A 19,162-nucleotide genomic window follows, 5' to 3' on the forward strand; every position below is an offset into this window, starting at 1 on the left:
GGAGAAGAAACGAGAAACGGGAGGAGGAGAAGAAGAAACGAGAACGGGAGGAGGAGGAGAAGAAACGGGAGAAACGGGAGGAGGAGGAGAAACGGGAGGAGGAGAGAAGAAACGGAGGAACGGGAGGAGAAGAGAAACGGGAGGAGGAGAAGAAACGGGGAGAAGAAACGGGAGGAGGAGGAGAAGAAAACGGAGAAGGAGGAGAAGAAACGGGAGGAGGAGAAGAAACAGGAGAAACGGGAGAAACGGAGGGGAGAAACAGGAGAAACGGGAGGAGGAGGAGACACGGGAGGAGGAGAAACAGAAACGGGAGAAACGGGAGAGGAGAAGAAACGGGAGAAAGAGGAGAAGAAACGGAGAGAAACGGGAGGAGGAGAAGAAACGGGAGGAACGGAGAAAGAGGAGAAGAAACGGAGAAGAAACGGAGAGGAGGAGAAGAAACAGGAGGAGAAGAAACGGAGAAACGGGAGGAAGAGAAGAAGAAACGGGAGAAACGGGAGGAGGAGAAGAAACGGAGAAACGGGAGGAGGAGGAGAAGAAGAAACGGGAGAAGGAGGAGAAGAAACGGGAGAAAGAGGAGAAACGGAGGAGGAGGAGAAGAAACAGGAGGAGGAGGAGAAACGGGAGGAGGAAAAGGAGAAGAACAAGGAGGAGGAGAAGAAACAGGAGAAACGGGAGGAGGAGAAAATCACGGAGACAAAGAGGAGAAGAAGACGGGAGAAACGGAGAAATGAGGAGAAGAAACGGGAGGAGAAGAAAAGGGAGAAAGAGGAGAAGAAACGGAGAAAGAGGAGAAGAAACGGAGAAGCAGGAGAAGAAACGGGAGAAACGGGAGAAGCAGGAGAAGAAACGGAGAAACGGGAGGAGGAGAAGAAACGGGAGGAACGGAGAAAGAGGAGAAGAAACGGAGAAAGAGAAGAAACGGAGAAACGGGAGAAAGAGGAGAAGAAACGGGAGGAGGAGAAGAAACGGAGGAAGAGGAGAAGAAACGGGAGAAAAGAAACGGGAAGGAGGAGGAGGAGAAGAAGAAACGGGAGAAGGAGGAGGAGAAAGAAACGGAGAAAGAGGAGAAGAAACGGGAGAAAGGAGAAGAAACGGGAGGAGGAGGAGAAGAAACGGGAGGAGGAGGAGAAGAAACGGGAGGAGGAGGAGAAACGGGAGGAGGAGGAGAAACGGGAGGAGGAGAAGAAGAACGGGAGGAGGAGGAGAAGAAACAGGAGAAACGGGAGGAGGAGAAGAAACGGGAGGAGGAGAAGAAACGGGAGAAACGGGAGAAAGAGGAGAAGAAACGGAGGAGAAGAAAAGGGAGAAAGAGGAGAAGAAACGGGAGAAAGAGGAGAAGAAACGGGAGAAGCAGGAGAAGAAACGGGAGAAACGGAGAGCAGGAGAAGAAACGGAGAAACGGGAGGAGGAGAAGAAACGGGAGAAAGAGGAGAAGAAACGGGAGAAAGAGGAGAAGAAACGGAGAAACGGGAGGAGGAGAAGAAACGGAGAAAGAGGAGAAGAAACGGAGAAAGAGGAGAAGAAACGGAGAAACGGGAGAAAGAGGAGAAGAAACGGGAGGAGGAGAAGAAACGGGAGGGGAGAAGAAACGGGAGAAACGGGAGGAGAAGAAACGGGAGAAACGGAGAAACGGGAGGAAGAGGAGAAGAAACGGGAGGAGAAGAAACGGAGAAAGAGGAGAAGAAACGGAGGAGAAGAAGAAACGGGAGGAGAAGAAACGGGAAACGGAGGAGGAAAGAAACGGGAGGAGGAGAAGAAACGGGAGGAGAAGAAACGGGAGGAGAAGAAACGGGAGGAGAAGAAACGGAGGAGAAGAAACGGGAGGAGAAGAAACGGGAGGAGAAGAAACGGGAGGAGAAGAAACGGGAGGAGAAGAAACGGAGGAGAAGAAACGGGAGGAGAAGAAACGGGAGGAGAAGAAACGGGAGGAGAAGAAACGGGAGGAGAAGAAACGGGAGGGGAGAAGAAACGGAGGAGAAGAAAACGGGAGGAGAGAGAAGAAACGGAGGAGAAGAAACGGGAGAAAGAGGAGAAGAAACGGAGGAGAAGAAACGGGAAACGGAGGAGGAGAAGAAACGGGAGGAGAAGAAACGGGAGGAGAAGAAGAAACGGGAGAAACGGGAGGAGGAGAAGAAACGGGAGGAGAAGAAACGGGAGGAGGAGGAGGAGAAGAAACGGGAGGAGAAGAAACGGAGGAGAAGAAACGGGAGGAGAAGAAACGGGAGGAGAAGAAACGGGAGGAGAAGAAACGGAGAGAAGAAACGGAGGAGAAGAAACGGAGGAAGAAACGGGAGGAGGAGAAACGGAGGAGAAGAAACGGGAGGAGGAGGAGAAGAAACGGGAGGAGAAGAAACGGGAGGAGGAGAAAGAAACGGGAGAGGAGGAGAAGAAACGGGAGGAGGAGAAGAAACGGGGAGAAGAAACGGAGAAGAAGAAACGGAGGAGGAGAAGAAGAAACGGGAGGAGGAGAAGAAACGGGAGGAGGAGAAGAAACGGGAGGAGAAGAAGAAACGGGAGGAGGAGAAGAAACGGGAGGAGGAGAAGAAACGGGAGGAGAAGAAGAAACGGAGGAGAAGAAGAAACGGAGGAGAAGAAGAAACGGGAGGAGAAGAAGAAACGGGAGGAGAAGAAGAAACGGAGGAGAAGAAGAAACGGAGGAGAAGAAACGGGAGGAGAAGAAACGGGAGGAGAAGAAGAAGAAACGGGAGGAGAGTTGAAGAAACGGGGAGGAGAAGAAGAAACGGGAGGAGAAGAAGAAGAAACGGGAGGAGGAGTTGAAGAAATGGGAGGAGGAGAAGAAGAAACGGGAGAAACGGAGGAGAGAAGAAACGGGAGGAGGAGAAGAAACGGGAGGAGGAGAAGAAACGGGAGAAACGGGAGGAGGAGAAGAAACGGGAGGAGGAGAAGAAACGGGAGGAGGAGAAGAAACGGGAGAAACGGGAGGAGGAGAAGAAACAGGAGAAACGGGAGGAGGAGAAACAGGAGGAGAGAAACAGGAGGAGAAGAAACAGAGGAAAGAAACAGGAGGAGAAGAAACAGGAGAAAGAAACAGGAGAAACGGGAGGAGGAATAACAGGAGGAGAAGAAACAGGAGAAACGGGAGGAGGAGAAACAGGAGGAGAAACGGGAGGAGGAGAAACAGGAGGAGAAACAGGAGGAGGAGAAGAGAAACGGAAGGAGGAGGAACAGGAGAAACGGAAGGAGGAGAAACAGGAGGAGAAGAAACAGGAGAAACGGGAGGAGGAGAAACAGGAGGAGAAGAAACAGGAGAAACGGGAGGAGGAGAAACAGGAGGAGAAACAGGAGGAGGAGGAGGAGAAGAAACGGGAGGAGGAGAAGAGAAACGGAAGGAGGAGGAACAGGAGAAACAGGAGGAGGGGAAGAGAAATGGGACAGGAAAAGGAAGAAATACACAATGTGAGGAGAGAGGAGCATACGGTAATCTAAACTGTTATGGTCTAGCTTTGACACCAAATCACTTAAGAGACAAAGCCAGGCTGCATTTAGACAGACGGAGTTGAAATACTGATGAATATGATATCCCACTGCCCTCGAGTCCTCTTCAGTCCATTGCTATTCTCATTCCCCGATCCTCATCTCTCAGCCTTGGCAACAACAAAAAACACACACAACTCAATGACCATCCTAGTACAAATCACAGTTGTACCGATGTCATTGTTCAGTTCATTGTGATCCAGTGCGTAGCCTACACTTACATCCTTCTGTATCGGTCTTCATGCCAGAACCATTGCATAGTATTCTCTCCCAGCACCACAGGAGTCAGAGTGCTTTACAGCAGACGAGATGTGGCTCAAGGCCGGGGGGGGACGGGGACAATATCACTGGCCTAAGTAAAATGTTTGTTTCAGAGCACGGCGAAAGGCAGGAAACAGAAGGACAGTGGCTAACAGCCGGCCGACTTCCCTCCTTTGTTTACAAGGACGAAGTGTGTGTGTGTGTGTGTGTGTGTGTGTGTGTGCACGCGTCCTAAGACTAAACCTTCCTCCACACCAACCTCCCGCTCTCTATTTGTAATATGATTGTTATCTCCCAGGGGTGTTGTCGTCTGAGCGGAGGCTGATGAGGTGCTTACGGCAACTCAACTGAAAAACAAAAAACAACACCATTTCATTGTCTGTGTTTGCTAGTCTACAGATAACAAAGCAATTACTTGTAATTCCAATAACATTTATTTTTCTCCTCAGGGGAGATGGAATCATTAACACTGGCAGACGAGCAGAAAATTGTGTTACGGAACTAAATTCTTCTTTCTTATAAGTCAAACGTTTATATAGCTGATCACCCCACTCCTCCTCACACTCCATTGGCTTCCAGTCAAAGCTCACATTCGCTACAAGACCAGGGTGCTTCCCAACAGAGCAGCAAGAGGAACCGCCTCCACGTTACCTAGAGGCTATGCTCAAGAGGAACCGCCTCCACGTTACCTAGAGGCTATGCTCAAGAGGAACCGCCTCCACGTTACCTAGAGGCTATGCTCAAGAGGAACCGCCTCCACGTTACCTAGAGGCTATGCTCAAGAGGGCAGCTCCCTTTCAGCCCAGCCAAAGCACTTCTCTGTTCTGGCAACACAATGGTGGAACCAGCTTCCCCCTGGAGCTAGGAGAGCAGAGTCTCCTGCCCGTCTTCCCCCTGATGCTAGGACAGCAGAGTCCCTGTCCATCTTCCCCCTGAAGCTAGGACAGCAGAGTCCCTGTCCATCTTCCCCTGATGCTAGGTCAGCAGAGTCCCTGTCCGTCTTCCCCCTGATGCTAGGACAGCAGAGTCCCTGTCCGTCTTCCCCCTGATGCTAGGACAGCATAGTCCCTGTCAGTCTTCCCCCTGAAGCTAGGACAGCATAGTCCCATGCCAGTCTTCCTCCTGAAGCTAGGACAGCAGAGTCCCCTGCCCGTCTTCTCCCTGAAGCTAGGACAGCAGAGAACCTGTCCATCTTCCCCCTGAAGCTAGGACAGCATAGTCCCCTGCCCGTCTTCCTCCTGAAGCTAGGACAGCAGAGTCCCCTGCCCATCTTCCCCTGATGCTAGGACAGCAGTGTCCCTGTCCATCTTCCCCCTGATGCTAGGACAGCAGAGTCCCTGCCCATCTTCCCCCTGATGCTAGGACAGCAGAGTCCCTGCCCATCTTCCCCTGATGCTAGGACAGCAGAGTCCCTGCCCATCTTCCCCTGATGCTAGGACAGCAGAGTCCCTGCCCATCTCCCCCTGATGCTAGGACAGCAGAGTCCCCCATGTCCGTCTTCCCCCCCTGAAGGTAGGACAGCAGAGTCCCCTGCCCGTCTTCTGAAAACATCTGAAACCCTACACCTCTTCAAAAGCATCTTAAATAATCCCACAGCACCCCTCCCCCCCAAAAAAAAAATTATTGTAGCAGTAGCTTTGGCTAGTCTGTACAGTAGTGTTGTGTATCCAATCTAACGGCTCAGACACGAGGCCGATGTATCAGGGACTCCAGACAATCAAGGATTATAAGAAGGGAAAAGCCAGGCAGCACGGACACCGACGCCTCGCTCCCGGGAAAGCTAAACACCTTCCCCCGCTTTGAGGAAAACAGCCGACGCAGGCCCCCACCACTCACAAGGACTGTGTGCTCTCGTTCCTCCCATGGCGGATGTGAGTAAGTCATTTAAGCGTGTTAACCCTCACCGGCCCAGACGGCGTCCCAAACCGGGTCCTCAGAGCATGTGAAGGACCAGCTGGCTGGAGTGTTAACAAACACATTCAATCTCTCCATATCCCAGTCTGTTGTCCCCACTTGTATCAAGATGTTCATGTGACTTAGAAAGCGAAGGTAACTCAACTAAATGGCTATCGCCCCGTAGCACTCACTTCTGTCGTCATGAAGTGCTTTGAGAGACTAGTCAAGGATCATATCACCTCCACCTTACCTGACACCCTAGACCCACTTCAATTCACATACCACTATCACCATTGCACTGTACACTGCCCTCTCTCACCTGGACATGATAAATACCTATGTAAGAATGCTGTTAAATCAACATCGTCCTAATATACAGTACCAGTCAAAAGTTGACACCTACTCATTCAAGGGTTTTTCTTCGACTATTTTCTACATTGTAGAATAAATAGTGAAGACATCAACACTATGAAATAACACATATGGAATCATGTAGTAACCCAAAAAAAAAAAGTGTTATACAAATCAAAATATATTCTATATTTGAAAATCTTCAAAGTAGCCACCCTTTGCCTTGATGACAGCTTTACCCACTCTTGGCATCGTGTGTCTCCAGTAGAACTGAGTGACTGTGTCGTGTACCTCTAATATCTGTCTCTCTCACTAAGCATCTGTGTGACTGAGTGAGTGAGTGAGAGAGGGAGGGAAAGTGAGGGGAGGGAAGAGGGGCGAGAGAGAGGGAGGGAAAGTGAGGGGAGGGAAGAGGGGCGAGAGAGAGGGAGGGAAAGTGAGGGAAGGGAAGAGTGAGGGGCAAGACAGGATCTCAGAGGACAAAGCATCTCAGCAGGCAGGCAGAAGGTCAACATTCACTGGATTGTAATAGGGGATTACAGTAAACACAATAGAACAAAGTGAGAGGTGGGCCAATGTATTGTCTGCCAAGGCAATACAAAGGACAGAGAGTGATGACATGTTATCATTCGGTACATTGTGCTGCAATAAGCAAGTAATCAAGAAACTGATATTACTCAAGACGTGGAAGCACTATAGATTATCTTAAATTAACATAATGGTTTATTAAGAATGATTACCTTCACAATAGCGTGCCAGTGTGATTGAGCGGTCATGTTGCATGATGGGTAATAATCTATGAACTCAGTTAAAAAGCCAGTCGGTATTCTCCATTCTATCCACTTGCACACTACCTCTAATGGATTCAACCATGCAGAATCTTTCTCCAGCCACCAAGCCCATGATTGATTCACCATGATGGACAATGAGCAAAACGCTACACCTTTTTCTGTATATTTAGGATCTAAAAATGATACAGACCTTTGACCTATGCACCTCTCCATCGTCATCCTCTCCCCCGACCCCCAGTATCTTCCTGGTCTTCAGCCGGCTCACCAGATCTGACTGACTGTGTTTCTTCATTAGAGGAGGATGTGACTTAGAGGCCATGGCACAATAACCTGGAGCGAGAGAGACCGAGAGAGAGACAGAGACACATTTAGCAATTATGGACTGAAAACAAAAACTCTTAGGTTGCATGGTCCCTTCCATGCAGAACAATCATGTGAAAAATCAACAAGAAAAGGAGAGGTTGAGAGGAGAGAGGGTGGAGAGGGTGTGAGTTATCCACTGCAGACACAGGCAGTCCCAACCCGGTCCACTGCAGACACAGGCAGTCCCAACCCGGTCCACTGCAGACACAGGCAGTCCCAACCCGGTCCACTACAGACACAGGCAGTCCCAACCCGGTCCACTACAGACACAGGCAGTCCCAACCCGGTCCACTGCAGACACAGGCAGTCCCAACCCGGTCCACTGCAGACACAGGCAGTCCCAACCCGGTCCACTACAGACACAGGCAGTCCCAACCCGGTCCACTACAGACACAGGCAGTCCCAACCCGGTCCACTGCAGACACAGGCAGTCCCAACCCGGTCCACTGCAGACACAGGCAGTCCCAACCCGGTCCACTGCAGACACAGGCAGTCCCAACCCGGTCCACTACAGACACAGGCAGTCCCAACCCGGTCCACTGCAGACACAGGCAGTCCCAACCCGGTCCACTGCAGACACAGGCAGTCCCAAACCAGTAAGTCAAATGTCTTCCACAGATCTGACTTTCCCTTTCCCTCCTGAGCAACCAGTAAACATATGCCTGTTTCGAGTTTCTTTTTCACATCCTCCACATCCATTTTGCGGTCACGTGTTGTGGTGTTCGGAGTTCGTTATAACCAACTTATTGATGTAATTATGATAGGCTATCGGTCAGGCCCTATTGGTCACATGCATGTGATGCTTACATGTTTATCGTAAAGATAGCAAGGGTTGAGGGAAAATGGAATGTTTTTCGTAAACAAATTAGGGATTTCGGTAACAGAACTTTTCAGGTCAGAAACAAGAAAGAAACGAAATGGCTGAAATGGCGTCGCAGCACAACAAACCCTTGCTGTAGTAGGTAGGAGAGAGAGACAACGTTCGCCAGTCACGCAGGCACTCGCTGTAATTGTTTTAAACAGTGCGACCATCATGCTGAGTAATTTGATGAATTATTTAATCAAAACAGTGTGCTTAAAAGTATCAGACAAGCTCAGTGCATATGTAGTTGATTTTACTCACACACACACGTAGGGTGTGTGTCTATATATGGAAAAATACATTTCAACTAGTTTAACGCCGATGTCAAAGCTGACGTACCTACGTTATACAGGCATGTAGGTCATCAACCTACGCTATACAGGCATGTAGGTCATCAACCTACGCTATACAGGCATGTAGGTCATCTACCTACGCTATACAGGCATGTAGGTCATCTACCTACGCTATACAGGTATGTAGGTCATCTACCTACGCTATACAGGCATGTAGGTCATCTACCTACGCTATACAGGTAAGTAGGTCATCTACCTACGCTATACAGGTATGTAGGTCATCTACCTACGCTATACAGGTATGTAGGTCATCTACCTACGCTATACAGGTATGTAGGTCATCTACCTACGCTATACAGGTATGTAGGTCATCTACCTACGCTATACAGGTATGTAGGTCATCTACCTACGCTATACAGGTATGTAGGTCATCTACCTACGCTATACAGGTATGTAGGTCATCTACCTACGCTATACAGGTATGTAGGTCATCTACCTACGCTATACAGGTATGTAGGTCATCTACCTACGCTATACAGGTATGTAGGTCATCTACCTACGCTATACAGGTATGTAGGTCATCTACCTACGTTATACAATGGCATTTTGAGAACATGTTTGAAACATGAAAACACTCCTAGCTCCATTCGAACTACTGACTGGAGAAATAAGCTGAACTGAGTCTGCCTCAGACGTAATACCCTTCTTCACGGCATTGAAACACCTGCTCAACAAAACTGCCAACAGACCGTGGGGTTAAAACATACAAAAGTACACAAGGATGTGAACAAGCAATTCAGTGGCATTCTCTCTGAGCCTCTTTACTATGTCGTATCGAGCATGGTGGCAAGGACAGCTACTTCGATGCAGACGAGGACAGAGCTGAGACTTCACTGCTTGACGAAATCTCCCTCTCCCTGTGGGCTTGTGTGAGACCACTCCACTTATGCCAGCCTGCACACAATGGTGTGAGTATATATCCTGAGGCATAGTCCTCACTCCACACACCTGACAGGTTAACCTGCATCACTTGACATGAATCAGCCTCAACTCCTTCCCACAGCAACACACTTCTCTTTCCCCAACATCCATAGCCTGGATAACAAACAGTCTGTGCTAACATTCTCACTGAGAGTCTACAGTATACTGCCCACAGCAACACACTTCTCTTTCCCCAACATCCATAGCCTGGGTAACAAACAGTCTGTGCTAACATTCTCACTGAGAGTCTACAGTATACTGCCCACAGCAACACACTTCTCTTTCCCCAACATCCATAGCCTGGGTAACAGCATATGACAAAATTACAGAGTGGAATGTCAGCACAAAACAGGTCTGCAACAAATCTCCACTCATTTATCAGTGTCTTCATAATGCAGTAGGTCTCAGGACGCCTCAAGTCTCCCACTAGTTTCCACACTCAACAGTAATCTATATACAATAATCAGATGTCTGCCAGACTAACGGTGGATTTATGACTCAGACTCAATGAATTTCACAGTCAATTTAGTTTATTAATTCGACTATTAAAAAAAAATAATAATAATAATAATAATAATAATAATAATAATAAAAAGTGGATAAAAGCCAATACATGCACATGAATAATATCATGGAGGATAACAAAATACAGTCTGGGACTTATTTCCATTGTGGTCCTCTTGAGACAAGATGGCTGGACAAGATGGAACACAGTATGGCAGTGAAAATAATCAAACAAAAGCAGAGAAGAAGAACATCTAGCTCATCAAAAACAGAGAAGAAGAACATCTAGCTCATCAAAAACAGAGAAGAAGAACATCTAGCTCATCATTCCAGTTACATCATAGGGGTTATTCATATGGGCACAGAAGACAAACATTTTTACTTTATGTTTGTTTGATTTCATAGTTCTGAGCAGTCTGACCTTAAGTTGGATGTATCCTGCTGAATCTGGGACTGTCACTCAGATATTTTCACTAACTACTGCTCTGAATGTCTAGTTGGGTCAAGTGGGGACCATTCCCGAAGGGTCGGAACCTGGGGCTATAGTCACAAGTCTACCCCCCCCAAATTTGGCCAACTGATATCAATCCAGACTAAGACAGAGAACAGCTGGCCTCATTCATAAAGCTCAGAATAGGAGTGCTGATCTAGGATATCTCGTGCATTATGAGATCAAAAACTGATCCTAGAATAGCCCTTTTCCTCACCAGCTGTATGAGGTCACAGTTTGGCTGACATTAAAGGGTATTTATAGGTGGTGATTCAAATGCAGGAACGGAGAGAGAGGACAGAGCCCTGAGTTGGGTTAATGTGATATAGGTAAAAAAAATAAAAAGGTGAGATTCACATCATTCTTACACAAACAGTACTAATAAAACCCCTATGGATCAAACATAACTCAAATTTAATTGATCAATCCATAAAAATTGTCTTCCCTAATCTAGATAAGGTCATCTGAATCATACCATTTCCATGGGGGAAAAATGACCCATGAGCACCAACATGGGAAAGCTAAGAGTCTATATTTTGGGGGAGAAATGAAGGCAAAGAGACACGTCTTAACCATTTCCCAAAGTAAAACTGAGGAATAAACAAAAGGCTTTGATATATAGTCACACAGATGGAAAAGGAGTCTTAAAAAAACACATCTACTCGAAAAAGTTCAGGTGTAGAAATAGATCAAAAACACTATGTTGAATTAAAATCAACATTTCTATTTATTTTTGCAGATTTTATTTGCCTTTAAAGTTTAAGAAATATTGACTAGTGTCTGGTCATTCTGTTATCAAAAACACCCACAATATAGCTTTATGATACGCTGTAGTATCTCACTAGGATTATGAAAGTTTACAGAAGTAAAAAAGGTAGACATGCCAAGTAATTTGTGCTTTTAAAATTATAATTTTGTTTTTGAATAAGTGATTAAAACGTGTCGCTCTGATAGCAGTGACTGAAAAATATGCAATTTAATTATTATTATTATTTTTTTTTTTTAAATCTGCCTTAACGGGAAATCTAAGTTGACAAACCACAGTTACATTACAGTTCACTACACTACACTACCATGCAGTACAGTTCACTACACTACACTACACTACCATGCAGTACAGTTCACTACACTACCATGCAGTACAGTTCACTACACTACAATGCAGTACAGTTCACTACACTACACTACACTACACTACACTACCATGCAGTACAGTACACTACACTACAGTACCATGCAGTACACTACACTACACTACAGTACCATGCAGTACAGTTCACTACACTACACTACCATGCAGTACAGTTCACTACACTACCATGCAGTACAGTTCACTACACTACCATGCAGTACAGTTCACTACAGTACACTACACTACACTACCGTGCAGTACAGTTCACTACACTACACTACCATGCAGTACAGTTCACTACACTACACTACCATGCAGTACAGTTCACTACACTACACTACCATGCAGTACAGTTCACTACACTACACTACCATGCAGTACAGTTCACTACACTACCATGCAGTACAGTTCACTACAGTACACTACACTACAGTTCACTACACTACACTACAGTTCACTACACTACCATGCAGTACAGTTCACTACACTACCATGCAGTACAGTTCACTACAGTACACTACACTACAGTTCACTACACTACACTACAGTTCACTACACTACCATGCAGTACAGTTCACTACACTACCATGCAGTACAGTTCACTACACTACCATGCAGTACAGTTCACTACACTACAATGCAGTACAGTTCACTACACTACACTACCATGCAGTACAGTTCACTACACTACACTACACTACCATGCAGTACAGTTCACTACACTACCATGCAGTACAGTTCACTACAGTACACTACACTACAGTTCACTACACTACAGTTCACTACACTACCATGCAGTACAGTTCACTACACTACCATGCAGTACAGTTCACTACACTACCATGCAGTACAGTTCACTACACTACACTACCATGCAGTACAGTTCACTACACTACACTACACTACCATGCAGTACAGTTCACTACACTACCATGCAGTACAGTTCACTACACTACAATGCAGTACAGTTCACTACACTACACTACACTACACTACACTACCATGCAGTACAGTTCACTACACTACACTACCATGCAGTACAGTTCACTACACTACAGTACCATGCAGTACACTACACTACACTACAGTACCATGCAGTACCATACACTACACTACAGTACCATGCAGTACACTACACTACAGTACCATGCAGTACACTACACTACAGTACCATGCAGTACACTACACTACCATGCAGTACACTACAGTACACTACACTACACTACAGTACCATGCAGTACACTACACTACAGTACCATGCAGTACACTACACTACAGTACCATGCAGTACACTACACTACAGTACCATGCAGTACACTACACTACAGTACCATGCAGTACACTACACTACAGTACCATGCAGTACACTACACTACAGTACCATGCAGTACACTACACTACAGTACCACTGCAGTACACTACACTACAGTACCATGCAGTACACTACACTACAGTACCATGCAGTACACTACACTACAGTACACTACACTACACTACACTACAGTACACTACACTACAGTACACTACACTACACTACACTACAGTACCATGCAGTACACTACACTACAGTACAGTTCACTACAGTACAGTTCACTACAGTACCATGCAGTACAGTAGAGGGTGGAGAGATGGGCACTGGTCCCGAACCCAAAACGCAATGTTGTTATTTTAGGCATATGAGACACAAGCACGCTTGCCAGCCTTGGCCCCTGCAATTTCACTCTGCACGCAATATCAAAAATGACCAATAGAAATAGGTTAATTTACCGGAGATTCGTACATGGCTCATTATATTAGGCAATTTCAACCAATAGGATAGACGTCGTTTGAAGAGATGTTTTGCATACAGCCTACCATTTAGGAGCAGGATGTCTTTCAGAGACAAAATATGGGTTATGAATGTTAATTGCCAGGCAATGTAGTAAACTATAGCTTAACCCATAGTTAAAGTTTCCTTTGGAAAGAACTTACCCCTGCTTCTCCACCCATGCATAGGCTATAGCCTACTCTAATCGTTTTTTTTTTAATACAACAGGTAGGCTAACACATACAAAAGCAGAAAGATCACCTTGTCCAAATAAATCGGCAAGGGACCCCCCAAAGAAAATCTGTCATTCTTTTACCAAACTTTGCATCTAAACTGTACCTTAAGTAAATGTGTTTTACTAAAATGTTCAGTGGCAATTGTTAAAAGTAGACTTCTGCATATAGGTAAAAAGGTTTGTAAAACTTTGCAACCATTGTTTTATTGCTTGGCATACATTTTAAAGTGAAAACGTGAGTCTCAGCGTCACTCCGTTACCGCGGAAAGGCTCTCCTCTTCCGTCTGACTGCCTGTGTTTGCCTGCCTGTTAACGATGAAGACTCGAAGCAGAAAGCAGGGCTATGGGACAGCTGGCAGCCTGTTCACGATGAAGACTCGATGCAGAAAGCAGGGCTATGGGACAGCTGGCTATTATATGCCTGTTTGTCCCTTGTTTGTGGGTGGAGCTCATTCTAATAATAGCCAGTGTGTATAATAACCATTAACACATGAAGATACTACAGACTACCCTTTGACCAGGGGCCCATAGTGCACTCTTCAGGAAACGGAGTACCATTTGAGATAAGACAAAGTGGTGTTCTATTGGGGAAATTAAAGCCAAAGCATTGTGAGCAGACACAGAGGGGCCTCGTGTTCCTTTTGAAAGTTTAAAAATCAACCCAGTTAGAAGGGCCCGCCCCCTCTGCGAAAGCAACGGACCCCGAAAAGAGACAAGGAGAAAAATCGACTTTTTTTTTACAAATGCCAAATTGCCCAGCTGGGATGTATTAGAGGGAGAGAAGAATGAAAAGATGATTAAAATAGCTATCTACCTGCACACACAGAGGATGTTGGTTAAAGGGCTTGTAAGTAAGCATTTCACGGTAAGGCGCATGTGGCAAATAAAGTTGGATTTGATTATACAAATGTACTGAGCCAGAAGCTAGTAATCTAACTGCCTGGCGGTGAGGGAAATTATGATAGGCTGAGCAGAGCGGCAACCCTCCAGATGGGAACCGGGTGGGAACCCTACAGATGGGAACCGGGTGGGAACCCTCCAGATGGGACCCGGGTGCCGTTCCATGATATGACAAACACCACCAAAATAAGGACATACACTGACACGTACAATAACGTTCAAAAGTTTGGGGTCACTTAGAAATGTACATGTTTTGAAAGAAAATCTATTTTTTGTCCATTAAAATAAATCGAATTGATCAGAAACAGTGTACAGTCGTGGCCAAAAGTTTTGAGAATGACACAAATATTAATTTTCTCAGTCTGCTGCCTCAGTGTCTTTAGATATTTTTGTCAGATGTAGAATGCTATTCAGTGACTCCAGCTCTGTGTTCAACACCATAGTGCCTTCAACACTCATCAATAAGCTAAAGGACCCTGGGACTAAACACCTCCCTCTGCAACTGAACCCTAGACTTCCTGACGGGCTGCCACCAGGTGGTAAGGGTACATAACACATCCGCCATGCTGATCCTCAACACAGGGGCCCCTCAGGGGTGCGTACTCAGTCCCCTAGTGTACTTCCTGTTCACTCATGGCTGCACGGCCAGGCACGCCTCCAACACCATCATTAAGTTTGCCGATGACACAACAGTGGTAGGCCTGATCACCAACAACGACAAGACAGCCTATAGGGAGGAGGTCAGGGACCTGACTGTGTGGTGCCAGGACAACAACCTTTCCATCAATGTGATCAAGACAAAGGAGATGATTGTGGACTACAGAAAAAGGAGCACCGAGCATGCCCCCATTGTCATCGACGGGGCTGTAGTGGAGCAGGTCGCGAGCTTCAAGTTCCTTGGTGTCCACATCACCAACAAACTAACATGGTCCAAGCACACCAAGACAGTTGTGAAGAGGGCACAAAAAACCTATTCCCCCTCAAAAAGATTTGGCATAGATCCTCGAAAGGTTCTATAGCTGCACCATCGAGAGCATCCCGAAAGGTTGAATCAGTGCCTGGTATGGAAACTGCTTGGCCTCCAACCACAAGGCAACTACAGACTGTAGTGTGAACGGCCCAGTACATCACTAGGGCCAAGCTTCCTGCCATCCAGGACCTCTTTACCAGGCTGGATAAAAATTGTCAAAGACTCCAGCCACAGACTGTTCTCTTTGCTACCACATGGCAAGCGATACCGGAACGCCATGTCTAGGACCAAAAGGCTTCTAAACAGCTTCTACCCCTCAAGCCATAAGACTGCTGAACATCTAATCAAATGGCTACACAGACTATTTGCATTGTTGGTTAAGGGCTTGTAAGTATACATTTCACTGCAAGGTCCTCAGATCCTCAAAAAGGTTGTACAGCTGCACCATCGAGAGCATCCTGACGGGTTGCATCACCGTGTGGTATGGTAACTGCTCGGCCTCCGACCGCATGTGACAAATAAAATTTGAATAACCAGAAATCTCACCCACAGAAGAGGGAGCTGCTGCTGGTTTGACAGCTCACACCCTGTCGTAAATTACAGGAGAAGAGGACTCTTTTCCCTTCTAGTATTAACCAAAGTAAAACGTTGTTAACAGACAGTCTTCCCGCAGAAACAAACAGTTCTAAAGCAAATACAGGAACAATATTTCTAATATAAGAATGTGGGGAATGGTCAGAGATGATCTACAGAAAACTTACGTTATATTGGTTTTGATTTTGTGATGTCATTAAAAAAGGTTTTTAAAGGAAATACTGTAACTTGAAAAGTATTTACACTACATGTATGTATTCTCCATCCTTAACGTTGTATATGAAATATGAACGGGATTTAGGAGGTATAAGAGAATCTCTCTCCTATAAACTGGGCATAGTAAGTAGCCACGCCCCGAGGTCAGAGAGTGTGTCAGACTGACGGAACCGACCCCTTCGGCCAGAGTGCATAAAAGGATTGGTAACAGGAATGAACATTCACCCAGAAAAGCGTGGAGCCTAGCTACACGTTTGAAATGGTTGGAACGTTGAACCTCAACACGAGGTGAAGAAAATAAACTCACCTCCCAGACAAGACCAGAACAAGCTGCAGCTACACGTGTAAAGTGGTTCAAACTCGATCAACGTGAGGAGAAAACTCCCCTCTCGGACAATCACTGGTACGGCTGATTAGTCAAATGTCGAGAAAAGCTCATCTAAGTGGGACAATCCTACTACTCTCAACACTGAGAGGGAACCATCAACACGGCTGGCTAGCCAATCTTCCCAGGAGCATCTTCAAGAGTTAACAACAGCAGAAGAGACCGGTCCGGACGCTTTCAGACAATCAGAACCTTAAAAGCGTGCCGCATCAAGGCCAATCCACATCCTTCCTAAGAAGGCCCGTTTCCAACTGATTTAATGAGCCATTCGCAGTTTCACTGTACCGGCATTCAAACGTAAATAAATTCCTGATTTCTTACTTTAAAACAGGCGGTGGTTCGTGTGCAAAGTATATAATTACTGTGAGAATAGTTCCTAAAACTATTAGATTATGGAGCTGAGAAGGGAATCTCTCGCAGGTTGAGTCCAAAACGGAACCCTGTGCTCTATAATAGTGCACGGTTTACCAGAGCCCTGGTCAAAAGTAGTGCACTATATAGGGAATAGGGTGCCATATGGGACACAACCTAAGTTCCCTGAACCCATCAGGGAGAGCAGCAAATGGGATGTGCCTCAGATGTATAGATTAGTGGGACGTGAACTAACCCCATGACCGAACACACAGGCGCGTGAACACACGCCACACAAACACTCTTGTATATCATTCTGATTCAGAGGGGTTGGGTTAAAATGCAGAAGAAATTTCAGGTGAACGCATTCAGTTGTGCAACTGACTAGGTATCTCTCACCCCCCCCCGATCTCAAGACACAGTCCTCTTTGACTATAGCAGAGATGCTGAGGCAGTTACCTAGCAACCACCAATGGAATGGAATGGCATGGCTGCTTCTTCACTATTGATACTCCCCTTGACAACAAAGGTATTTTCTCAGGCTGACTCACTTGGCTGCGGTGTGTGTCTGAAGTGATGCTTCATCTTAAATTAAAATGACTTTGCTCTCTACGGAGTGGATCAGTTCACTCTACCTAGAGCTCCCCTTAGGGAATAAAGGGCTTTGAGGGGGACGACCTACTCGTCTGCTTCGCAAGGCCAGAGGACTATACTACAAAATTGGAACAATAAAGCAGACTAACTTTGATCAAATCGTCCAGATTAAGATTGTTTAAGAAAGCTAAAAAAAAAATATGTTTCTGGTAATTGTGTCATTTAGACCAAAGCCCATGTCAAAAAGATAGTTATTTCAGGATATTTAGGTAACTTAGTGGTGCAATTTATTGATGCTGCTTTGTAGAACAAATTTCTGCTCTGTCTGAAGCAGTGGGCAAGGATGCTGAGAAGTAGTGGGCAAGGATGCTGAGAAGTAGTGGGCAAGGATGCTGAGAAGTAGTGGGGAAGGATGCTGAGAAGTAGTGGGGAAGGATGCTGAGAAGTAGTGGGGAAGGATGCTGAGAAGTAGTGGGGAAGGATGCTGAGAAGTAGTGGGGAAGGATGCTGAGAAGTAGTGGGGAAGGATGCTGAGAAGTAGTGGGGAAGGATGCGGAAACTCTTCTCCACATGTTTTATTGTAACTGTTATGAAAGTTGTATTGTCCATTTTGTTTTGTATTTAAATGCCAATTTAAACATGTACATGACACTGCAACAAAATATCCCCATGGGGACTAAAGTCAGTAACAAAAGAAAGTAAAATGATAGTTTAACTATCCCTTTAAATGTTACTTTCTGCATGTCTTCTAGAACAGAAACAGCATGTGTGATACCAGGGGTGTAGTGGGACTGAGGTACCAGGGGTGTAGCGAACATCGCCACCTGGGGTGTAGCGAACATCTCCACCCGACTGAGGTATCAGGGGTGTAGCGAACATCGCCACCTGGGGTGTAGCGAACATCACCACCCGACTGAGGTACCAGGGGTGTAGTGGGACTGAGGTACCTGGGGTGTAGCGAACATCGCCACCTGGGGTGTAGCGAACATCGCCACCTGGGGTGTAGCGAACATCACCACCCGACTGAGGTACCAGGGGTGTAGCGAACATCGCCACCTGGTGTGTAGCGAACATCTCCACCCGACTGAGGTACCAGGGGTGTAGCGAACACCGCCACCCCACTGAGGTACCAGGGGTGTAGCGAACACCGCCACCCCACTGAGGTACCAGGGGTGTAGCGAACATGGTGTGTAGCGAACATCACCACCCGACTGAGGTACCAGGGGTGTAGCGAACACCGCCACCCGACTGAGGTACCAGGGGTGTAGCGAACATCGCCACCTGGGGTGTAGCGAACATCACCACCCGACTGAGGTACCAGGGGTGTAGCGAACATCGCCACCTGGGGTGTAGCGAACATCACCACCCGACTGAGGTACCAGGGGTGTATTCATTACATGACGTAAGTTGTAAAACATTTTGCAACAGACTCCGTTTACTCCAAATGGAAAATGTTTTCAATGAAACCAAGTTGTTTTTTTTAATACATTTTGGTAGGTCCCCCCGTTTCATTTGGTTTGCTACCGTTTAGTTTGGTTCCTAGTGAATACACCCCTGTCCTCTTGAGATATGGCTAAATGTTTCATTTTTTAAGTGAGCCCTGAAAAGCAAAGATAAGGAATGGAATGTTAACTAGGTCAGCCTAAGTTTTGATGAGATAAATAATTGAGATTTTTAGCTAGCTAGGA

General features: G+C 46.3%; 1 protein-coding gene across 2 annotated transcripts in view; it reads right to left on the reverse strand.

Moving 5' to 3' along the window:
- Nucleotides 1-19,162, reverse strand: part of LOC112251445 (tumor protein p53-inducible protein 11) — a 94,946-nt gene that overhangs the window by 17,803 nt on the left and 57,981 nt on the right. For both annotated transcript variants that reach the window (XM_042301900.1, XM_042301899.1), the window contains one exon: nt 6,988-7,127. In XM_042301900.1, the coding sequence (XP_042157834.1) occupies nt 6,988-7,116 (129 nt within the window). In that variant the 5' untranslated portion in view covers nt 7,117-7,127. The remainder of the gene's footprint in view (nt 1-6,987; nt 7,128-19,162) is intronic.

The sequence above is a fragment of the Oncorhynchus tshawytscha genome, linkage group LG19 (genome assembly GCF_018296145.1).
Source record: "Oncorhynchus tshawytscha isolate Ot180627B linkage group LG19, Otsh_v2.0, whole genome shotgun sequence".
In the NCBI taxonomy this organism is placed as follows: Eukaryota; Metazoa; Chordata; class Actinopteri; order Salmoniformes; family Salmonidae; genus Oncorhynchus; species Oncorhynchus tshawytscha.